General features: G+C 45.3%; 1 protein-coding gene across 1 annotated transcript in view; it reads right to left on the bottom strand.

Moving 5' to 3' along the window:
• The window catches only part of HPS3 (HPS3 biogenesis of lysosomal organelles complex 2 subunit 1), a 37,609-nt gene extending 13,768 nt beyond the window's left edge, over positions 1-23,841 (bottom strand). The window contains exons 1-9 of the mRNA XM_060767741.2: positions 23,498-23,841; positions 10,227-10,718; positions 8,381-8,555; positions 7,304-7,392; positions 5,105-5,297; positions 4,640-4,721; positions 1,523-1,677; positions 1,111-1,219; positions 793-974 (exon numbers count right to left, since the gene is read on the bottom strand). Of these exons, the coding sequence (XP_060623724.2) occupies positions 793-974; positions 1,111-1,219; positions 1,523-1,677; positions 4,640-4,721; positions 5,105-5,297; positions 7,304-7,392; positions 8,381-8,555; positions 10,227-10,718; positions 23,498-23,723 (1,703 nt within the window). The 5' untranslated portion in view covers positions 23,724-23,841. The remainder of the gene's footprint in view (positions 1-792; positions 975-1,110; positions 1,220-1,522; positions 1,678-4,639; positions 4,722-5,104; positions 5,298-7,303; positions 7,393-8,380; positions 8,556-10,226; positions 10,719-23,497) is intronic.
• Between the last annotated feature and the right edge of the window lie 1,483 nt (positions 23,842-25,324).

Below are 25,324 nucleotides of genomic sequence, written 5' to 3'. Positions count from 1 at the left end.
CCATGGTGGGTGATCAAAAACAAAACTATTTCAAGAACATTAATGTCTCTGGAATTGCTATGCCCCTTTCTTAGTATGGATGCTGCTGATGATGATAAGATGATGATGACAGCAATGTTGGCATTACAGGCAGGTTACAAACATTCAACTTACAAATGACGCACAGATAAAAACGGGGTGAGGCAACAGTAAGTGAGAGAAATCTAAGTCTCAAAAGGGAAATTTACTCCTGGAAGACTTATCAAGAGAAAGGGGTGACTCCACTGAGGCTTTAGCATCAATCCTTGTTTCCACAACATGTCAAATTTTTCAAAATCCAATGATCACAGAGACAGAAAGTGTGGGGAAATCTTCTGAACATGGGCACAGATAGAAAAACAAACATCACAGGGATGTTAATCCTCCCCTATGCTATACAAAGCACGCACATATGTGCACACACAGAGCTGGAGCTACACTTAAAAATGTACTTGTTCCAACTTACATGCAAATTCCACTTAAGAACAAAACTACAGAATCTATCTTGTTTGCAATTTGGGCACTGCCTGTACTTATATAGCACAGCATATACCTATGCTATATCAAAAGATCTCTGTAATTTAAGAAGATTAAAATAATTTAAAATAATTGATTGAAAGTAGAAGGATATTAAACAAATTGAAACCACTTTTTAAAAGTTACAACAGTTTAGAACCACATATGCTGGCATTTTGGAGTAAATCCCTAACAAGTTAGGAAAAATAACATCAGAAATAGCTCAACTGTTAGTATATTTCCACATGACATCCAAACCTGGTATAACAGTCTCCTAGAAGAGCACAACTTTCCCGAAATGCCGTTAGGAGTTCTTCCTTCTCTTCGGATTCCTTGAGATCAGGATCCATGAGAGCTGTTCTGATTAATAAATGAGCCTCACTCAGAAGGTGGATGCAACTCTCTGTTCTTACATCTTGATACGTCTTGCTGTAGTCTACCTAGAAAAGGAATGCAGCACACTTTCAAGAGGAAAAAAAAACCTTGAAGAGGTAATGTTAACAAATGCATCAGGGCCATTAAGCAAACACAGTGACTCACTATATCCTTAAAAAGAGAAACAAAACAATACAATACCATTTCCTTGTAAAGTTGGAGAGTGGACGTTGTATGCACAATATATAAATTCCATCCAGGCTCAGAATCTGAAGAACCCTTGGATTTGATGCTTTCGGTCCTTCTAGATCTGAAAGATTGGCATAGAATTATAGAATCCTAGAGTTGGAAGAGATTCCAAGAGCCATCCACTCCAATACCCTTCTATCATCAAAGCACCTTTAACCGATGGCCATCCAGCCTCTGCGTAAAAAGTCTTAGCTCTCAATTTTAACAGCAACTGCATTTTGGCACTTTGGATATTTGGATGCTTTCACTAATAATTAAAGTTAGAGGTTACGTATTCATAGGAAATCTATTACTATATGTTTTTTCTCTGACAAACAAATGACAAAACCTCCTTGCCACCAAGCACAGGAAAGGTTATACTTACAGGAGTCTCCTTGAAGGCTTTTTCCTCTCTGTGATATCTTCAGAGTCAGCCTTTGTCAGAATTATGACGTGATCCTTGAAGTGAGAGATAGCTTTCAGTCCTATAAAAAGCTGCATTCTTAAGGCACAGACGTCCAGTGACACAGGGGGACAAGCCTGTGAAGAAACCAGTCGTTTATTTTAAGCAAATTTATATAAAAAAAGCAAATTTATATCTTGATAATGAAGACCTGGGCAGCTAACCTTTCAGCTACAGTATCTGTCACATGCCACACCAGGCCCAAAAATAGCAAAATTAAAAATCAAAAACCCCCAAATGCCCCAGATGCTTGTGGGGGGGGGGGGGGCGTGGGGTGGAGGATACTGGGGATAACGGATGGATCACGACTTGTTAGGATTGCAACCCATCAGGAGTAGCAGAGTTTCAGAGGAGTATTCCTTGAGTTTATTTGATGCTTTAGGCAGGCAAAGATTCAAGCAGACTTCTTTTTGAATAACAACGTTTGTTTACTTATAACTTACAAACTTTAATGATACAGGCACATTTCTTTTGAGGGTTAAAATACTTAAAATGTTTGGAAAGTTTGTATTTTAAAACTTATGAACTTTAACTGTTTCTTCAAGAACTGTGCTGCTCCACACAGCTCTCTTCATTAAAAGTTCACTTTAAAATGAAAATACAAGCCTCAACAGTTCACCAGCTTCTAACATTAGCTTCCACACACTAACAGACTTCTGCTCCAACAGACATTCTCTAACAACGCTCAAAGCTCAAGTAACTTCTCTACCTGTCATTCCTTTCTAAAAACTGAACTTTCTAAACCAGGGGTCCTCAAACTTTTTAAACCGAGGGCCAGGTCACAGTCCCTCAAACTGTTGGAGGGCCGGATTATAATTTGAAAAAAATACAAATGAATTCCTATGCACACTGCATATATCTTATTTGTAGTACAAAAAACACTTTAAACAATACAATAATTAAAATGAAGAACAATGTTAACAAATATAAACTTCTTAGTATTTCAATGGGAAGTGTGGGTCTGCTTTTGGCTGATGAGATAGGATAGTTGTTGTTGTTTTGTGCTTTCAAGTCGTTTCACACTTAGGTTGGCCTGAGCGAGGGCCGGGTAAATGACCTTGGAGGGCTGCATCTGGCCCCTGGGCCTTAGTTTGAGGACCCCTGTTCTAAACCATCGGTCATATGATTGCAGCCCCTCCTACTGCTTCAGTATGAAGAGACAAGGTAACTGCAAATTACAAACAAGACATATCCTTCAGGTTACAAAATAACATGCAGTAGAGTCTCACTTATCCAAAATTTGCTCATCCAATGTTCTGTATTATCCAACACAGTCTGGCTCCCGCCCGGATCCACAGCTGTTTCAATACATTGCGATGTTTTGGTGCTAAATTTGTATTTTTTATTGTTTATGTTTTATTTTAATTGCTTGTACTGTTGTTGTTTTGTTTGTATTGTTGTATTCAGGCTCGGGCTCATGTAAGCCGCACTGAGTCCCTTGAGGAGATGGTAGCAGGGTACAAATAAAGTGTTATTATTATTATTATTAAATTTGTAAATATAGTAATTACTACATAACGTATTGAACTGCTTTTTCTGTCCATTTGTTGTAAAGCATGATGTTTTGGTGCTTACTTTGTAAAATCGTAATGTAATTTGACGTTTAATAGGCTTTTCCTTAATCCCTCCTTATTATCCAACATTTTCCCTTATCCAATGTTTTGCCGGGCCATGTATGTTGGATAAGCAAGATTCTACTGCACTAATAAAAAATTATTACACAACAGACAAACATTATATAGAGGAGACTTGAGAGGTTGCTTCCTCCAACAGAGGATGTGCCTTTTGGGGGAGAGAGGCTAATGGGGGATAATTTGTTTCATGTAAAACCCACCCCTTCAGGACACTTCTGAAAGCAGAAAAAATTGTTCTAAGTATTGTATTATTTCAATGCCTTAAGAACCAGCATAGTGCTGTGGTTTGAGTATTAGACTACAACTCTGAGAGACTAGGGTTCAAATTCCCACTCAGCAATGGAAATCAACAGGCTGACTTGGAGCAAGTTACCCTTTCTCAGTCTCAGAGAAAAAAGCAATGTTCCCTGAGTAAACCTTACCCAGAAAACCCCATGAGAGGGGCCATTCAAAGTCAGAAGTGACTTGAAGGAACATAACAATCACTTATTTCCAGCAAGAAAGCACTGACATACTCTAAGGTCTACCAAAACATCTAGGGAGGGTGCATATGGCTCACTGCATGCGCTGCGTACGCTCCTGTATTAAGAAGAACATTCACGTATTAAAAATGTTTAAGGAATTTCAAAACCATTTTGGATAGCAGAGACAAGTTTTCACCGGAACTGTGGCGCAGCTGGCTGGAAGTCAGCTGCATTAAGATCCCTATTGACTGAAAGGTCATGAGTTCGAAGCCACCTTGGGTCGGAGTGAGCTTCCGACCATTGTGTAGCTTGCTGTTGACCTTTGCAGCCCAAAATACAGTTGCATCTGTCAGGTAGGAAATTTAGGTATTGCTTATGCGGGGAGGCTAATTAAACTAATTTAGGACATAATAAAAATCTCCAGCAACCGTGCAAAAAGAATGAGGAAGTACTCCATCATTGTCACTAATGGACAGTGAAGCGACAGCTCCCCTGGTGGCCAGAATATCCTCATGAAAACTGGGAAGTTAAATAGCTTCTGTGTGTCTGTCTATGGCACTGAATGTTTGCCATGTATGTATACATTGTAATCCACCCAGAGTCCCCTGCAGGGTGAGAAGGGTGGAATATAAATACTGTAAAATAAATAAATAAATAAATAAATTGTATGAATTGTTTTAGTATTATGTTCTGTGGACTGTAGTCTACAGATTGCAGTGGTAAGAAACAGGATGCATTTTACCATCTTATATCCTGTAACAGTTTAGGATTTCTTCACTTCATCGATGGAAGAAAAAGCTTTGACAACTTTCTCCCTTTACATTTACAAGTATTGAAGAAAAGTGGATAAACTCTCTCTTATTTCCCACTGTTTAGACTTAAATGAATTATGGTGGAAAGGAAAAGATTTGGGGACAGATTTTAGAGCTGAGCCAGGACACCTTCAGTGTTGTGTCAATGTACGGATCTTGATCACGTGCTGCTGCTGCACTGCATCTCACTGTAAAGCATTGCAAGTTGTTGCTGAAATAGAAGAAGAAAATAAAAGAGTAATTAGATATAAAATTATATGTTTCATAATCAAGGTAAAGTTTTAAACACACACAGTGCTTCTTATACTTCACAATTCTCAGATCTGCTGTACAAAAGTGGTCCTTCTAGGGCAATGTCTAACTATGAACTTTCTTGCAATTCTTCAATGACTACAAAGAGAAGTTTAAAACTAGCTTAGACCTAAAGGCTTATTAAGGGTTCCAGTTTCTAAAAGAGTATGATTACATCAGAATCGGAAAGGATGAAGGGTATCTAAAAAACTTGCAGTAATGTTTAGTTGTCTGGGTTGAACATTCTGAAACTTAAGGTTGGAGAATGGAAAGTGTGAAGTGAAGGTATACAAAGGTTAATACCTTGTGATAACATGCAGGAATTGTGGTGTCAGAACTGCCTGCTGGGACCTCTCCGAATACTGGTATGTAGAAATCAGCTCCACCAAGTTACCAATGGTGTAAAGGTAGCCAATGTGAGGCAGAGAGAAAAAACAAAACAGACTCAGAAGTTCTTGCTTAGGTGAGTCTCCTCTGTCAGGTGTCTCAGAATTCCCTAGATAAATTAGGAAAAATAATATACATTGTAAGGTGTTTGCCATGCAGACACTACATCAATCAGGGTCTTTAAAGTGATTATTCTGGAACTGAAGCGTGGGATCCTCTAGCCATCATGCCAAAAGCCTAGATTTTCCAAGTTCTGGGATGAACTCATGGAAGTATTGGATTAAGGCAGCAATGGGTTTTTGTAGGTTTTTTCGGGCTATATGGCCATGGTCTAGAGGCATTCTCTTCTGACGTTTCACCTGCATCTATGGCAAGCATCCTCAGAGGTAGTAAGGCAGCAATATTGTGATATATACTTATGACTAACAAGGCTGCTGTTAGCCCCCCTAAACACTGGAATATACATTTGAGCAAATGTATACAGAGTGTCCTACAAGTCTCAAGTAAAAAAGGAAACATATTTCAGGATGTTGGAAAGATGGTCTTTTATTTTTCTAATGAAAGACCATATCTACAGAATCCTATGTTATGAAGGACTTCAGGATCCTGTGGGAAATTACACAGAAAGCCTGACATACTTCTAGCCCAAACACAAAACTCTATCTGGGCGTATGTCTTTAAGGCCCCTTCTACACTGCCCCCATATCTTAGGATCTGATCTCAGATTATCTGTTTATTTCAGATTATATGGCAGTGGAGACTCAAATAATCCAGTTTAAAGCAAATAATCTAGGATCAGATCCTGGGATACAGGGCAGTGTAGAAGGGGTCTTAGTTGCATCTCAATTTATTGAGACTCCATGTCTTTCATAGGGTTTTCTTAGGTAAGGAATAAACTTAACAGTAAACCCCAATTAATTCAGTGGGAACTCACTAAAGGGTACTGCTGTAGTTCTTGTTGGTATTTATTATATATTTACTTGAAAACCGAACACAATATAATGATTGCATTGAATTGAACCCACTCTTCTCATAATAATTCTACTCCAGTCCTACCCATTCCTTCATCAAAATACTATCAATTAAATATAACAAATTATTCTTGCTTCGATTCTTCTATGATACTGGCATGTCATATTATAAATGATGCATCAAATAAGAAAAAGGATTTGCTTCCTTGTTATTTGCTGGACTACTTTGTGTTAAGTACATCAATGCTGTAAACAACCAATGTACAATTATCACTTATACACAAGTTAACAAAATATTTAGGAAAAGTTAAGACACACAAAAAACACTTACAGGACCTCTCTTTGAAAAGGCACATAACCTATAACTGAAGAGGAAAGTGTTTTAAAATCACTGTCATCCTTTCATAGGGATTTGAAAGCCTGGATGTTCCAGCAAGCATTCAAGATTGATTTGTCCCAAGTTATATATACCCAGTCCCTAGGTTGCCAGATAGTATTATTGTGCATTTCATCCATTTCCCCGTCCCTATGGTGTGCTATTTGCACTATCCCTTACTCATCCCTTTTATAGCTTGGTCATGCTCATTTTAGAAATCTTGGTCATTGTTTTTGATGAACTTGGTCTGCTTGAGCTTCAATGCAATCTGTTTTATTCTGTAATGTTTAGTCTGTTTTATCTTGGTTGTTGTATTTTATAATGCTCCTATTTTAATATGTTTTGTTTTATGGCTTGTTTTTGCTTGTACGTCTTGTGGACATTTTGTCCCAATTGTAAGCCGCTCCGAGTCCCTTCAGGGAAGATGGTGGTGGGGTATAAGAATAAAGTTATTATTATTATTATTATTATTATTATTATTATTATTATGTATCATTTGCAATTGCATGGAAATTTCTAATTAGAAGCCATACAGTATTCTTAGGACATTAAGAGTATTTCTAAGCAGCATGATTTCTATTACAAGCATTTATGACGCAGAAATTAAAATATGCTACAGCTTTATACTCTGAACGAAAGTATTCAAGACAAGCTTCATTTCTCAGCATCAGCTTTCCATGTCTTGCATTGATCTAATGAGAAATAATAATATAAATAGAGAATCTTCTCTTACACTTTCCACAGAAAATTATATATTCATAAACATACCTATTTCATACATAGGAAGCAGCTGAAGGGAGTGGAGTTTGGCATCATCAACAGAGAAGACAAAGGAGGACATATCTGGGGCGAACCGTCTAAAAGGAAACGTTAAACCAACACATATAAGCATCAATGTGAGCAACTTCATCCATGTGAGAAAATAACATTTCCCACCCTGATATTTCATAATACACCAGAAGTTACTGTTGCAACTCTTGAAAGGCATGTTTCGAATAGGTTTCTAATGTATGGGGGTAATTAGAGTAGATAAGGAGCAAACTCTTGCCTATGTGCATGATCAGGTGCATCACAGCAAATCCATAATTTGATTACAATGTGAATATTCCACAGCAGGCTCCAATACACTGCAATGGTTTTCTGATGTATAGGACACAGTAGAGTAAGATGTACACAATATACAACCCCTATGGAACAAAAGGACTCATACAGCTTATCAGTTTATATAGTTACACCATATAATTATAGTGCTATGGTTTCATTTTAACTGCCAAGGCAGCATCCTATGAGACCCTGGGGCTTTCAGTTGAGTGTGGGGGATGTAGACTCACTAAACTACAACTCCCAGGATTCTACAAAATGTAGTTATATAGCAGGCAATTGCCTATACTGCAATTCCAATTGCCTATATTGCAATCTGAAATATGAAACACTTTGGGATCCAAGATTTCAGATATGGGATACTCAACCTGTAATGAGTTTTAATGAACATCAGTTTGTTAATACTTCTTAAAAATTGTCTCTAGCTGTTTATATTAAGCTTGATAAGGAGTCGGGCTATGTTTAAATAAATAGCCCAAGCAACAACAGAGCCACATATGCACATAGAAGGGTCACCTTGAGGCCCTTAAATGTGGAGCCCAATCCAAAAAGGGACTAATTGTGGAAAAAGGGGGAGGTTGAATGGCAGGAACCCAAGGGTGGGAAGTGCAGGGCCATCCTGGAAAAAGGGATTGGTCCCACTGCTCTGAGCTAATGGGATGGGGGGAATTGTTCATATCTTTACACATTCATATATGTATATCCATTTCCATTGACATTTTCATTTTAAAAAGTGATTATTACCTGTAGAGAATATATTGTATTTGGAAATTGGAGTTTTCACTAAATAAACCAGTTGACTCCAGTGTCACAGATATCCCACATCGTCTACTTTCCTCCTCAAGCAGCTCCACAGGCTGCTCACAGATAACAAAATCATCTGGCTCAAATGGAGTTGGAGGAACATGCTCTTTTAAGCCTTGAATAAAAGAAAGTGACAAATTGACAAACCAGCAAAAATGAAAACAACAGATTATGAAGCTAGAAAGGTGGCCAATTTCAGACTCTTTGGCTTCTCTGGCTCCTCCATAAAACTGCCCAGCCAGAATATAAAATCCAGCTCATTAACAAAAATTACTGCTCCTAGAATTGTCCGGGAACAGCAATTGTGCCTTAAAACATGAAACAGGGCACACCTTGTATCCACGCCTTGCCCCCTGCAATAACTTCTACACTGTAGAATGAAGGCAGTTTGATACCACTTTCACTGCCATTGCGCAATCATAAGAACCTATGGGAGTTGTAGTTTTACAAGTTGTTTAGTCTTCTCTGACAAAGAATCATCAAACTACAACTTCCATGATTCATGGAACCATGAACTATGGCAGTGAAAGTAGTGTCAAAGTGGAATAACTTTACCATATAGATTTATTTATCGTGTCATCAGCAACCAGAAATTTGTATTACATTTTTAACAAAAACAAACAAACAGACAAAACACAGAATTTGCAAGCTTGGTAGTTGATTAAATGTCCTTTGACCAGTAGCTGCCCACTTGGAGTGCCTCTGGTGTTGCCACAAGGAGGTCTTCCATTGTGCATGTAGCAGGGCTCAGGTTGCATTGCAGCACGTGGTCTGTAGTTTGCTCTTCTCCACACTCGTATGTCATGGATTCTACTTTGTAGCCCCATTTCTGAAGGTTGGCTCTGCATCTCGTGGTGCCAGAGCGCAGTCTGTTCAGCGCCTTCCAAGTCACCTAGTTTTCTGTGTGCCCAGGGGGGAGTCTCTCATTTAGTATCAGCCATTGATTGAGGTTCTGGGTTTGAGCCTGCCACTTTTGGACTCTCGCTTGCTGGGGTGTTCCAGCGAGTGTCTCTGTAGATCTTAGAAAACTATTTATTGATTTAAGTCGTTGACGTGACCATATAGATGAACCCTTTGCTACTTAAACAGTAATCCTTATTTCTCTATTGTTGTTATTATTATTTGATACACCACAAGATTAGTACACAGCAAACAAGATCACTATGCTGGCTTTTGTATTCAATCACACGTCGGACACTTCCCAAGTGTCTAGGACAGTGTGATGTATTGATGAATAATACGTGCGGATCAGAGTAGGGTGGCCTTTTGCAGCTGACAGATGCTAATTTTGTCAGTGCTGATTGTTTTTAAGTGCAGGCCAAGGTCTTTAGGCACTGTATCCAGTGTGCCTATCACTACTGGGACCACCTTGACTGGTTTGTGCCAGTCAAGGTTGACCTCTAAATCCTTATATCGTGTAAGCTTTTCCAGTTGCTTCTCACCAATTCTATCAATTATTATTATTATTATTATTATTATTATTATTATTATTATATTATTATTATTATTAGCATCTATACCCTACTTTTTTCTCTAGCCTAATTGTGGGGCGTTTTTTTTGGACCCTATCTTATTATAACAGTGATATACATTCTTCTGCCCTCTAATCAACCACCGCTTGTACTAATTAAAAATAAATAATTTCCTAACTATCATGATAGCTAAAAATATACCGAATCACAAATTTTATGGGGATGAACTTCCCATTCTCTGCCCCTCCTCACTGCAAACCATGAACAAAGAAACATGTAACCCTTATCCCAGAGATCGTAATTATCATACTAACCTTCATTAACATGAAGAGGTTCCAAAGATTCATAGACGTGTCGTCTCCTATTACTAGAGACTTTCTCTGCTGTTTCCAGTTTAAAGACGAAGGCTTCCAGTTCTGATGTTAATGCTACAAATCCAGCACAAAATGCAACTTCTGATGGCGTGAAATTTTGTATGTGCAAAATCAGGGTGCGCTCAAAGTCCAACACAGTCACATCTGGTCTCACAGCCAGACGCTTCAAACAGAACAGGATCAGCTTATTCTTGCAAGCAACAAGAAGGTCCCCAGTCAAAGGGCAAGAAGAAAAGCACAAGGGAGGATCTGAAAGAGGTAGTTCTATAATTGACATCTGATCTTTAGATGCTTCAGGGAAAGGTGTCTCTATATTATGGCCCACAATTCGAACGCACACCCGGGAGTTGCCAGATGACATGCATCTCCAGTTTACATAAACCCGCAGGAAGAGTGAATTGTTTTTCTCCTCAATAGTGACCACATAGTCCCCTAAAAAACAAAGAAAATAAAGTATTAAAATGCGAGAAAATGTAAATCCCACATATTCAAGAGTTTATGAACAATTTCTGCTGAAGAACATAGATATTGGAATCTTAGATTGGGTTGCTGTGAGTTTTCCGGGTTGTATGGCCATGTCCCAGAAGCATTCTCTCCTGACATTTCACCCACATCTATGGCAGGCATCCTCAGAGGTTGAGGGGTCTGTTGAAAACTAGGCAAGTGGGGTTTATATATCTGTAGAATGTCCAGGCTGGGAGAAAGAACTCTTGTCTGCTTGAGGCAAATGTGAATGTTGCAACTGGCCACCTTGATTAGCACTGATTGGCATTTAATGGATTAGTGCAGGGGTCCTGAAACTTTTTAAACGGAGGGCCAGGTGATAGTCCCTCACTGTTGGAAGGCCGGATTATATTTTGAAAAAAAAAACATGAATGAATTCCTACGCACACTGCACATATCTTATTTGTAGTGCAATTTTTTTAAAAGCAATACAATAATTAAAATGAAGAACAATTTTAACAAACATAAAATTATTATTTCAATGGGAAGTGTGGGCCTGCTTTTGGCTGATGCGATAGGATTGTTGTTGTTGTTGTTGTTGTTGTTGCTGTGTGCTTTCAAGTTGTTTCAGACTTAGGTTGACCCTGAGTGAGGGCCGGGTAAATCACCTTGGAGGGTCATATCTGGCACCCGGAAGACGAATGCTGAACACGTGAATAGTTTTATATAGTGTGGTTTGATTACTTCGTGTGTTTAACTGTAATAATTGCTTTTACTTGTTTTAACTATGATTTTATTATGTGTAACTGTAACTGTACAGGTATCATATGGTGCCTTGTTATGTAAGCCGCCCTGAGTCCCCCCTCGGGGGTTGAGAAAGGCGGGGTAAAAGTAACGGAAATAAATAAATAAATAAATAGTTTGAGGACCCCCGGATTAGTGTTTTATTAGCATTAAATGAAAATGAACAAAATCTGGCTGCAAGTATTTAAAAACTCTAAAATCAGGACAGTAAAAAAGAGCAACATTCAAAAAAGAGGGGAAGTCCAGACAAGAATCAATTGGGACCTCCCAACCAAGGATCCCCCAGGAAGCAACCAGGCAGGCTTTGAAGCTGCAAGGATATTCAATGCTAATCAAGGGATATTCAATGCTAATCAAGGTAATCAATTAATTTACCACCATTATCACCCTTAATAGGGAGTTGTATAACATCAACTAGTCCTCTCCTGGTAGTCATTGTTGTCATCTGCTTTCGGTTTACAGGATAGAGCACTTAGGCGCCTACCATCGACTGCCGGATCGCACCAGCACTTACGCCCCTTCCCCGTCCCTCTGTGCCGCACTTTATTATCATTAGTAGAGCACTTTAGGCTTAGCACCTTATTGAGATCTGCACTTTATTGATGTGCCTTTAGGCCTAGCACTTTATTGAGATCTGCACTTTATTAATGCGCCGTTAGACCTTGCACTTTGTTAATGTGCCTTTGAATATGTGCTGCTGCTAACCAATTACGATCATTACGCTTACTGATGAATTGCTCCCAATTCTAAGCACTTTATGAACTGCCCTATTGTAGTAGTTGGAACATCAGTTACCATCTGTATTGCTGCTACCCATGTGGTCCCCTGCCCCCATTTGTGTATTGTTCCTGTCGCTACTTTGTAGCGGGGGGGGCTTTAGGGGTGGTGCTCTGGAGCCCATGATTGAAGATGTGGTGGGGAGGGGGGAGGAGGGGGAGAGGGGATGCTGGCAAGAACCTATAAGCTTAACAACAATTATAGGAAAAAGGGATCACATGGTTCAGAACTGCGGCATGGAGGGGGGGAGGTGTTCCACTAGCCGAGGGGCCCCCATAGAGGTCGTGGTGGGAAGGAGGAGATGCGGGAGAAGGAGACCTCGAATTCGGCTTAATTCGGACCGTTTATCTAAATTAACTATCCCCAATCGGTCTCCGAAGGTAAATTGGTGTAACCAGGTGAGCGGGCCCTCTGGCTTGAAGGTGGTGTTGTTGAACGCCAGATCTGTCAACGGTAAGACATCTTGGATCCAGGACTTAATCCTGGAGGAGCGGGCAGATCTGGCGTGCATCACGGAGACCTGGCTGGATGAAGCGGGGGGCGTAAACCTCTCCCAGCTCTGTCCTCCAGGTTTCTCCGTGCAACACCAACCAAGAGCCGGAGGACGGGGAGGCGGTGTCGCAGTGGTCTATAGAGATTCCATCCATCTAACCAGGAGCCCCATCCCGCAGACCACAAATTTTGAATGCGTCCACCTGAGGGTGGGTGACCGGGACAGAATAGGGATTCTGCTAGTGTACCGTCCACCTCGCTGCACTACAGTCTCCCTACCTGAGCTAGCGGGGGTGGTCTCGAGCCTGGCGGTGGAGTCCCAACGGCTTCTTGTGCTGGGGGACTTCAACATCCACGCCGAGGCAACCCTCACAGGTGCGGCTCAGGACTTCATGTCCGCCATGGCAACCATGGGGCTGTCCCAACGAATAACTGGCCCCACCCACTGTGCTGGACACACATTGGACTTGGTTTTCTGTCAGGGATGGGAGCAGGGTGGCGGTGTGGAGGAGTTGTCCATCTCTCCGTTGCCATGGTCCGACCACTTCCTGATTAGATTTAGACTCACTGCGCCCCCTAACCTCCGCAAGGGTGGAGGACCCATTAGGATGGTCCGCCCCAGGAGGCTAATGGATCCGAGTGGATTCCTGACGGCTCTTGGGGAGTTCCCCGCCACCGCGGTAGGTGATCATGTCGAGGCCTTGGTCGCTCTCTGGAATGGGGAGATGTCCAGGGCTATTGACAAGATCGCTCCGGAACGTCCCCTCTCGAGTAACCGAGCTAAACCAGCCCCTTGGTTTACTGAGGAGCTGGCAGCGATGAAGCGAAAGAAGAGGGTTCTAGAGAGCGTGTGGCGCTCAGACCCAAGCGAGTCAAACCGAACACGGTTTGTGTCCTTTTTAAGGGCATATGCCGCGGCAATAAAAGCCGCAAAGAAAACTTTCTTTGCGGCCACTATTGCGTCTGCAAAAAACCGTCCGGCGGAGTTGTTTCGGGTTGTCAGAGGTCTTTTAACTCCCCCTACTTCAGGTGGGAGCCCTGACAACTCGGCAGCGCGCTGTGAAGCATTTGCTCGGTTCTTTGCAGACAAAGTCGCTTTGATCCGCGCTGGGCTGGACGCCACATTAGATGCAGTCTCTGTGGATGTGACACAAGCACCTGCTTGTCCGATTTTGTTGGATTCTTTTCAGTTTGTGAAACCCGAGGATGTGGACAAGATACTTGGAGGAATGAGACCCACCACGTCCATCCTAGACCCCTGCCCATCCTGGCTTCTAAAGGAGGCCAGAGGGGGATTGGCCGAGTGGGTAACGGTGGTGGTTAATGCCTCCCTTCGGGAAGGCAAGATTCCAGCGAGCCTAAAACAGGCTGTTGTAAAGCCGCTGTTGAAGAAACCATCACTCGACCCCACTAAATTGGACAACTTTCGGCCTGTTTCCAATCTTCCCTTCTTGGGCAAAGTCATGGAAAGCGTGGTGGCCTCACAACTCCAGGTATTCTTGAGAGACACGGATAATCTGGATCCGGCACAGTCTGGTTTCAGACCGGGACATGGTACCGAGACGGTCTTGGTCGCCTTAGTGGATGATCTGCGCCGGGAGCTAGACAGGGGGAGTGTGTCCCTGTTGGTGCTCCTGGACCTCTCAGCGGCCTTCGATACCGTCGACCACGGTATTCTTCTGGGGCGCCTTGCAGAGATGGGTCTCGGGGGCACTGCTTTGCAGTGGCTCCAGTCATTTCTGGAGGGTCGTACTCAGAAGGTGTTGCTGGGGGACTCCTGCTCAGCGCCACAGCCGTTGATCTGTGGCGTTCCTCAGGGTTCCATCTTGTCCCCCTTGCTGTTTAACATCTACATGAAGCCGCTGGGTGAGATCATCCGGAGTTTCGGGGTGCGGTGTCACCTGTACGCAGATGACGTCCAACTCTGTCACTCCTTCCCACCTGCTACTAAGGAGGCCGTCGAAGTCCTGAACCGGTGCCTGGCCGCTGTAATGGTCTGGATGAGGGCGAACAAACTGAAATTAAATCCAGACAAGACAGAGGTACTCCTGGTCAGTCGCAAGGCCGAACAGGGTATAGGGTTACAGCCTGTGCTGGACGGGGTCGCACTCCCCTTGAAGGCGCAGGTTCGCAGCTTGGGTGTGACCCTGGACTCATCGCTGAGCCTGGAGCCTCAGGTTTCAGCGGTGACCAGGGGAGCATTTGCACAGCTTAGGCTCGTGCGCCAGCTGCGCCCGTATCTTGGGAAGTCTGACTTGGCCACGGTGGTACATGCTTTGGTCACATCCCGCCTCGACTACTGCAACGCTCTCTACGTGGGGCTGCCCTTGAAGACGGCCCGGAAGCTTCAGCTAGTCCAACGCGCGGCAGCCATGTTGTTAACGGGAGCAGGACGCAGAGAGCATACAACGCCCCTGCTGTCCCAGCTCCACTGGCTGCCGATTCGCTACCGGGCCCAATTTAAGGTGCTGGTGTTATCCTACAAAGCCCTAAACGGTTCCGGCCCAAAATACCTGGCAGACCGCATCTCGGCCTATGAGCCCACGAGGGCCTTGAGATCATCCGGGGAGGCCCTTCTCTCGGTCCCGCCGGCCTCACAGGCACGTCTGGCGGGGACGAGGGAGCGGGCCTTCTCGGTGGTGGCCCCCCGGCTGTGGAACACCCTCCCTGTTGAAGTGAGACAGGCGCCCTCCTTGATGGCCTTTCGTAGGGGCCTGAAGACCTGGCTCTTCGAGCAGGCCTTCAACTGAATGCATCCTGAACGACACTGGAACGGACTAGGACTATGATTTTTGGCTATGACCCCAGGACTTGACGAAGCGGATTTTTAGGATAAGTATATGTTATGTGTGTATTGTCTGGTTTGTATTGTCTTGATTTATTGTACACTGTCCTTTTTGTTGTTGTTCACCGCCCCGAGTCGCCCCCGGGCTGAGAGGGGCGGTCAATAAATGCAAAAAATAAATAAATAAATAAATAAGGGGGCCAATTGCAAAATTAACACTTGCCTCAAGCAGAAAAGAGTTATTTCTCCCACCCTGGACATTACACAGATATATAAACCACACTTGCCTAGTTTCCAACAGGCCCCTCAACCTCTGAGGATGCCTGCCATAGATGTGGGCTAAACGTCAGGAGAGCACTCTGATCTCCACCAAAAATGGACTGAGAGCTAACTTAGCACATAGAATCCCCATAACCAATCAAAAATACCAGACATCTTTGGAAGGATTTATAGGAGTTGTAGTTTACCAACATCCAGAGAGAACTATGAACCCAAGCAATGACGGATCTGGACAAATCCAGACATTTCTATTTGGCCAGTGCATAAACAGACTGCTCTGTACTCTGTGTAGAAACAGATAGCTGTACACAGGCATGTAGCCGGGGAGGGGGGGGGGACCTTGGGGGGCTTCAGCGAAAAGGCCTTACTGGTGCACTATTTAAACTGTTATGTTTATTATTATCATGATCTGATCACCATGCTCAATATATCCCATATGCATGGGGGTATTGGGGTAATGCTACAAAAGGTTTGCTAGGGTAGACCCTCTTTTACTCGGACTCAGCCCCCCCCCCCCCAATTGAAATCCTGGCTACAGGCCTGGCTGTACATTTCATTCAGTATAGCTGTTCTGTATAAAAAGATATGTCTAATGGCAATTTTTCAACAGAGTCATTAAAACCCTGTAATCCTTGGCCTGATTTCTAAAGCCTGTTAAAATAGGAGTTGTGGTGAATTTTCTGGGCTGTATGGTCATGTTGCAGAAGCATTCTCTCCTGACATTTCACTCACATCTATGGCAGGTATCCTCAGAGGTTGTGTGGTATATTGGACCTTCCACAGATATATAAACCTCCCTTGTCTAGTTTCCAACAAAACCTCACAACCTCTGAGGATGCCTGCTATAGATGTGGGTGAAATGTCAGGAGAGAATGCTTCTGGGACATGGCCATATAGCCTGGAAAACTCCCCACAACCCAGTGATTCTAGTCATGAAAGCCTTCAACAACACATTGAATCCTAGACTGATGGCAAACTTATGATAGAATTTTCTTTACAAGCTTTGTTCAGAACTGGTTTACCATTGTTTTCCTCTGAAACTTGTCTAAGGCCACTTCGTGAATTTCCAAACAGAGCAGGGATTCAAATGCAGGCCTCTCAGAAACCTAGATTGAGCATCTACACTGTGAAATTAGTGCAGTTTGATACTACTGTAGCTACCATGTCTCAATGCTATTGAATCATGGAAGTTGTAATTCTACAAGGTCTTTAGCCTCCTCTGTCAGAAAATGCTAGTGCCTCACCAAACCAGAACTCCCAAGATTCCAATACTTAACCCACCATGTCATGATAATATATCTACATCATATTTCTATACAGATAGAATATGAACAGATTGAGAACAGTTATTTTTTTCTTTTTTCAAAGTGTGCTTTATCACATGGTGATCATGTGCACTAAGCCATTTATGTCTGGCCAGGCTTACATTAACATTTGCGAGTGATTTCAGTATTCCAGGAAAGTTTCTGCCCCAATTCAGACAGACTCTTTATTCCGAACCCTGTTGCTGGGATGCAGTGTAGAGTGTTTATCGTGCATGTGTGTATGGGGGGTGGGTATGGGTGGGATGTGACAATTTGTGATTCAATTATCACACTACTCTTTAAAGCAGGCATGGGCAAACGTCGGCCCTCCAGGTGTTTTGGACTTCAACTCCCACAATTCCTAACAGCCTGCCGGCTGTTAGGAATTGTGGGAGTTGAAGTCCAAAACACCTGGAGGGCTGGAGTTTGCCCATGCCTGCTTTAAAAAGTATCTACAGAGTAAGCATCCTACTTTTTAAAGCCAATGGATTTTAAAGCAGGGGTTGGATGGCCATCTGCTGGGAGTGTTTGGATTGTGTCTCTCTGCATGGCAGAACGGGTTTGGACTGAATGGTCCTCGTGACCTCTTCAATATCACAATATACTTTAAAGAGGTGGTGTCAGCTCACGACGGCTAGGCTCAATGAAGACAGGAGACTTGCATCATGTCAATCAAAGAACTTTACTATCAGATACTGTAACACAGAAAAGCCGGAATTGCTGGATGGCTGCAGGCCACCTCTTATATACCCTCCTACACATTTGAAACATACATTCCCGCCAACCACCAAACTCCCGCCAAAGCTTCCCGCCACCAAGCCAACCGCTGTACTCCAAGGCCACCACCTGCAGGGTCGTTATCAGCTAGGAGTGTCAGGAGTCTAGTTTTCGGCGCCGAAATCAGGGCTACGGAAACTGGATCCTGACATGACGTCCTCCTCCTCTTCTTCCTCCTGAAAGGGAAACGGAACACATATCTAATCGTTTTCCGGGTCGAGGGGCCCCAAGTATTTTTTTAATAGTCCGCAGTGGAATACCGGGTGTATTTTTCCCAAATCCTTTGGTAGCTTCAGTCTATACGTGACCTCGTTTATTTGATTAATGATTCGGAATGGGCCTATATATCGTGGCGTGAGTTTCTTCGATGGTGTGTTAAGTTTGATGTTTTTTGTGGACAGCCATACCAATCCTCCTTCTTCTAGTTTGTCCCCCTCCCTCCTTTTGCGATCTGCGAACAGCTTATGTTGTTTTTGTGCTTCTCGCAATGCTTTCACCACCTTTTCCCAGTTATCTCTCATTTGCTGGGCCCAATCCTCCCCTCTTTCTTGTTCTCCCTCCGGCCATTCTGGGAGTCTAGGAAGGGGGGCTACTTCTTGGCCATAAATTATTTTGAAAGGTGACTCCTGGGTTGTGGAATGTGGGGCTGAATTGTATGCTAGCTCTGCGAAGGGGAGGATATCTACCCAGTTGGTTTGCTGTTGGTTTACGTATGTTCTGAGGAATGTCCCGAGAGTTTGTTGAGTGCGTTCCACCCCCCCGTTCGTCATGGGATGGAAAGCCGAGCTCAATGTCCTCTCAGCTCCTAGCAACCTCATGAACTCTTTCCAAAATCTCGCAGTAAATTGGACTCCCCTGTCACTAATGACTTGGTCCGGACATCCATGTAACTTGTAAATGTGTTTAATAAACAATTCCGCTAGTTTTTCTGCGGAAGGAAGTTTTGGGAGTGCAATAAAATGTACATTTTTTGAGAATAGGTCTAGGACGGTCCAAATGTAACGTTGCCCCTTACTTGGTGGAAGTTCCCCAACAAAATCAAACGCAATCGAACTCCACGGTCTCGTAGGCTCGGTTACTTTTTGCAAAAGGCCTATGGGTTTCTGTGTGGGGGCTTTGCTCTTAGCGCACGTTTCGCAGTGGGAGACATATGATTTAGTGTTACTTCTCATTCCTGGCCACCAACATTGCCTTGCCAGCAATTTTGTTGTTTTGGTGACCCCAAAATGGCCTGCACTTTTGTTATCATGACATCTCTTCAACATTTCTCCCCTCAAAGATTCCGGAATGTACGGTTTTCTATTCACAAACACCAGTCCACCCTTCCATTCCACCTTTTTCTCATTATCTTTTAACCATGCGTCCTTTCTATAGGCCTGTTTCAATTCTTCTTCCCAACTCTCTCCCCCTCCACCTTCTACTCCCACTATCTCTCGATTGCGCTCAGCTTGGGCTCTAGTTACTACGGCCATGTTCCCCCTTTGGACTGATATGAGGCTCTCAGCGGCTCGCTCTCTTCCTCCCTCTTGTCGGGGCATACGTGACAGCGTGTCTGCGAGGACATTCCTTTTTCCTTGATGAAATTTTAATTCAAATTGGAAACGTGAGAAGAATTGAGCCCATCTGATTTGCTTGGCAGACAATTTACGGGGAGATGTAAGGTACTGGAGGTTTCTGTGATCAGTCCAAACTTCAAATGGGGTGCCGCTCCCTTCTAGCAAGTGTCTCCAACACTCTAATGCTTTCATGATGGCCAGTGCTTCTTTCTCCCAGATAGGCCAATTTCGTTCTGTTTCGGTAAACTTTTTGGATAGGAACCCACAAGGTCTTAAGGTTCCTTCAGAGTCTCTTTGCATGAGCGCTGCCCCGTATGCCCAATCTGAGGCGTCGCAATGGAGTATGAATTGTTTGGCCATATCTGGGTGGGTTAAAAGTGGTTCCTCAGTGAATCGCTGCTTAAGTTGGTCGAATGCTTTTTGACATTCGTCTGACCACACTAATTTTGCCCCCGGGGATCGTGTCTTGGCTGTTTCCCCCTTCCCTTTTGTTTTGAGTAATTCTGTAAGGGGTAATGTCAGCTGGGCAAAATCTTTTATGAATGACCTATAGAAATTTGCGAATCCCAGGAATGACTGCAACTGTTTTCGTGTGGTAGGTGGCTCCCAGACCCTCACATCCTCTACTTTCGTAGGGTCCATTGCAATACCTTTGTGGGATATTCTGTATCCCAAGAAATCAATCTGCCTCTTATTGAATTCGCATTTGGCTAGTTTGGCGAACAATTTTGCCTCCCTTAGCCTTTGTAATACATCTCTCACCAACTGACAATGTTCAGATTCATTCTTATTAAAAATTATTACGTCATCGATATAACAAAACACACCCCGGTACAACAAGGGGTGTAGCACCTCATTTATCATCTGCATGAATGCCCCTCCCCCGCCTTTTAGCCCGTAGGGACACACGGAAAATTGAAATAATCCCATTGCTTTGACTCACCAAAGTTCCCTTAAGACTCTCAGGCAGGGAGCATTCCTCTGCTTTCCTCCCGGCCGCTGGTTTTGGTATCGGCCGTGAGAGATCCCCTCCCTTCCGCTGCCAGCATGCGGAGGCTCGGTGGCCAAAACGGCCGCAGACATAACATCCGGTTTGTCGGCTTTTCTCTCTGCTCGCTGGCTCCTTCTTTGGCGGCTCCCCAGATGGCTTCCTGTCCTCTCTCCTCTGCGGTCTGGATGTTATGGTAGTTCCTCGGTGTCGCTCAATTTGGCTCAACGTTGTCTCCACTCGTCCGGCTAGTTGGATCCAGCCCTGGATCGTCCCTGGATCGTCGCGATGCAGAGCCCATGTCAGCAGCTCCTTCCTCAGACCTTCCTTGAAGATCTCCACTTTAGTCTGGGCAGACAAATCCGGGACCCGTTCAGCCAGCATCTGGAATTCCTCAGCGAATTCCGATACGCTCCTCTGCCCTTGTGTAATCGTTCTCAGCTTGTCTCTTGCTTTGATGCGTTCAAGGGGGTCTCGGAAGCGTGCCTCTAGTGCAGCCAGGAATGCTCTCACCGACCCTAGGCATGGATCGTGTCGAGCGTGCAGTTGCACGTACCAGCTTGCTGCGCCTCCCCTCAATGCTGCTCCTACAATTCTCACTCGGCTGGCCTCCGACCTGAAGGTATGTGCATTATCTTCCAAATACCCTCTTACCAGTGTCAGGAAGAAGTCAAGGTCTTCAGGCTTCCCTCCGAATTCGGCACGTAGATCCTCCCTTCTCTGTTGTAAAGGCTGGAACTGCATTCCTTGTGTGCCTGCTTGCATCATTCCTACTGGGGGTGCGGGCTGCCCGAATGGTGCCTCTATCCGCCCTGCTCCGCGTCCTGCTCCGGTTCTCATGGGAAGGGGTTGCGGGGTTATCGTCACTCCCCGGGACGGACCGTCTCCCCCTTCATTCGGTGCCGCTTGGGTCTTGCTTCTCGCTCCCAGGATCTGGCTGCTCCCTGTACTGGCATCCCACGGGGATTCCGTGCGGGGTGGTTGTTCCTCCAGCAGAGGGGCCAGGCGCTCCATTAGTCGGGACATCACGGATAGCGTGGTTTCCATGGCGGCTACTCTCTCTTCTAGGCATCCCTGCCTCTGGGGAGAGTTAAAGTCCATGTCGCTGCTGCCTTCCCCTGCGGTCCCCCTCACTCACCTTTGGGTGACTCCGTTAGGGTTAGCGAACGCTGTTGATGAAGCGAGTGCAGTCACTCTTTCTAGTTCTGCTTCAGCCTCACCCAGAAGCGATGTTGGTTTTCCTCCCATCGCCCCGAGGACGGTGTCTTCTTCCTCCTCTGCAGGGGATTCGTTCCCTTCGTCCATCATATCACCTCACTGCGGTTGCAGGATGGTGCCAGGAATTCCGGCTTAATGTCAGCTCACGACGGCTAGGCTCAATGAAGACAGGAGACTTGCATCATGTCAATCAAAGAACTTTACTATCAGATACTGTAACACAGAAAAGCCGGAATTGCTGGATGGCTGCAGGCCACCTCTTATATACCCTCCTACACATTTGAAACATACATTCCCGCCAACCACCAAACTCCCGCCAAAGCTTCCCGCCACCAAGCCAACCGCTGTACTCCAAGGCCACCACCTGCAGGGTCGTTATCAGCTAGGAGTGTCAGGAGTCTAGTTTTCGGCGCCGAAATCAGGGCTACGGAAACTGGATCCTGACAGGTGGTATAGATGTGTTGTCCAGTGGCCGGAATCACTGAGTTGCTGTGAGTTTTCTGGGCTGTATGGCCAAGTTCGAGAAGCATTCTCTCCTGACGTTTCTCCTGCATCTATGCTAGGCATCCTCAGAGGGGTTGTGAGGTGTGTTGAAAACAAGGCAAGTGAGGATTTATATATGTGGGATGTCCAGCGTGGGAGAAAGAACTCTTGTCTGTTTCAAGCAAGTGTGAATGATGCACTTGAGCGCCTCGAGTATAGATGTGTTGTCGAAAGCCTCCATGGCCGGAATCACTGGGTTGATGTGAGTTTTCTGGGCTGTATGGCCACATTCCAGAAGCATTCTCTCCTCACGCTTCGCCCACATCTATGCTAGGCATCCTCAGAGGGTTTGTGAGGTGTGTTGAAAACAAGGCAAGTGAGGATTTATATCTGTGGGATGTCCAGGGTGGGAGAAAGAACTCTTGCCTGGTTGATGCAATTGAGCACCTCGATTAGCATTAAACACCCTGGACATTCCACAGATACATAAACTCCACTTGCCTAGTTTCCAACAGACCTCAACAGGAAGCAGCGAGCCTTTGAAACTGCAAGGCTATTCCATGCTAATCAAGGTGGCCAATTGCAACATTCACACCTGCCTCAAACAGACCAGAGTTCTTTCTCCCACCTTGGACATTCCACAGATATGCCTAGTTTCCAACAGACCTCACAACCTCTGAGGATGCCTGCCACAGATGTGGGCGAAACGGCTGGAGAGAATGCTTCTGGAACATGGCCAGGCAGCCCGGAAAACTCACAGCCACTCTGCAAAGTATAGAGTTAGCATCCCGTTTTATGCCTTGTTTCCAACAGACCTCACAACCTATGAGGATGACTGCCATTGATGTGGGCGAAAAGTCAGGAGAGAATGCTTCTGGAACATGGCCAGACATCCCGGAAAACTCACAGCCACTCTGCAAAGTATAGAGTTAGCATCCCGTTTTATGCCTCGTTTCCAACAGACCTCACAACCTATGAGGATGACTGCCATTGATGTGGGCGAAACGTCAGGAGAGAATGCTTCTGGAACATGGCCAGACAGCCCGCAAAACTCACAGCCACCCAGCAGGTATAGAGTTAGCATTCCGCTTTAAATCTAGACTCCAAGGGCCATCCAGTCCAACCCAGGGTGACACAATGAAAGCACTCCCGGCAGATGGCCATCCAACCCCTGTTTAAATGCCTCCAGAGAAGGAAACTCCTCCAATCTTCCATGGGATGGACTGCAAATCCTGTCAGCCTCCCAAAAGGTAATGCAAGGGCCACCTCTAAGGTAAGAGTGGCCCTGGCTGGGTGGGGCTCACCGGCTCCGGCGTAGGCCATGCGGAGGACCCGTCCCAAGGTGTTGAAGGAGCCCAAGGGGTCGCAGCGCTCCTGCTGCCCGGCGGCGAAGGCCTCCACCCGGCAGGCGCCCGGCAAGGAGGCCACCAGCAGCGCCTCCCGCCCGCAGCAGCAGAAGAGCGCCGGCTCCTGCTTCGTGGGCACCACTTGCTGAGACCCGAACGGGTGCAAGTTGTACAGCTGCACCATGGCGCCTCCCTCCCTCCCTCGCCTTGGCTTCTATGGCCGTGAGCCCACGGGCTTCGCTTCCGCGTCGGGCCACGCCCCCAGGGAAAGAAGACTCCGCCCACAAAAGAGGGAGTCCATTGAATTGGGTTCTATAGCATTGAGCCTCAGCCCACAGGCCCCGCCCCCGCAAAGCGCTTCCGCATCAAGCCACGCCCCCAAGAAGGGAAATTCCATTGCATTGGGTGCTATGGCATTGAGCCCCAGCCCGTAGACCCCGCCCCAGAGCTGCGCTTTGGCACTAAGCCACGCCCTCAAGGAAAGAAGAGACCGCCCACAAAAGAGGGATTCTACTGCGTTGGGTTCTATATGGCATTCAGCAAGCCACTCTAAACACCTTTGCAGAAGCATACGAGAAGCTCGGCTTGTCATTGAACATTGAGAAAACCAAAGTGCTGTTCCAGCAGGCACCAGCCGTCCCCTCTCCAATGCCAGTGATACAGCTTAATGGTGTAACATTAGAAAATGTTGACCATTTCCGCTACCTTGGCAGTCACCTCTCCACCAAAGTCAACATCGACGCCGAAATACAACACCGCCTGAGCTCTGCAAGTGCAGCATTTTCCAGAATGAAGCAGAGAGTGTTTGAGGACCGGGACATCCGTAGGGAGACCAAGGTGCTTGTCTATAAAGCTATTGTCCTCCCAACCCTGCTATATGCCTGTGAGACGTGGACTGTCTACAGACGTCACATGCAACTCCTGGAACTTTTCCATCAGCGCTGCCTCCGGAAAAACCTGCAAATCTCCTGGGAAGACGAGCGGACAAACGTCAGTGTGCTGGAAGAAGCAAAGACCACCAGCATTGAAGCGATGGTCCTCCAACATCAACTCCGCTGGGCCGGCCACGTTGTCCGGATGCCCAACCACCGTCTCCCAAAGCAGTTGCTCTACTCCGAACTTAAGAAGGGAAAACGGAATGTTGGTGGACAGGAAAAGAGATTTAAAGATGGGCTCAAAGCCAACCTTAAAAACTCTGGCATAGGCACTGAGAACTGGGAAGCCCTGGCCCTTGAGCGCTCCAGCTGGAGGACAGCTGTGACCAGCAGTGCTGCAGAATTTGAGGAGGCAGGAGTGGAGGGTGAAAGAGAGAAACGTGCCAGGAGGAAGGCGCGTCAAGCCAACCCCGACCGGGACCGCCTCCCACCTGGAAACCAATGCCCTCACTGCGGAAGAAGATGCAGAGCAAGAATAGGGCTCCACAGCCACATACGGACCCACAAGAATATTGGAAGACAATCATCCTCGGAAAGGGAGGGATCGCCTAACTAACTAACTAAATATGGCATTGAGCCCCAGCCCATAGACCCCGCCCCCGGGCTGCGCTTTGGCACTAAGCCACGCCCTCAAGGAAAGAAGAGACCGCCCACACAAGAGGATTTCTATTGCGTTAGGTTCTATATGGCATTGAGCCCCAGCCCATAGGCCACGCCCCGGCTTAGTTTTCTCACAAAGCCACGCCCCCAGGGAAAGAAGAGACCGCCCACTAAAGAGGGATTCTATTGCACTGAGTTCTATAGGATTGAGCCCCAGCCCACAGGCCCCGCCCCCGAACTGTGCTTCCGC

Source organism: Anolis sagrei, chromosome 3 (assembly GCF_037176765.1).
Source record: "Anolis sagrei isolate rAnoSag1 chromosome 3, rAnoSag1.mat, whole genome shotgun sequence".
NCBI lineage: Eukaryota > Metazoa > Chordata > Lepidosauria > Squamata > Dactyloidae > Anolis > Anolis sagrei.
Note: the sequence above shows the minus strand (reverse complement) of the source record. Positions and strands in the feature narration are given on the sequence as shown.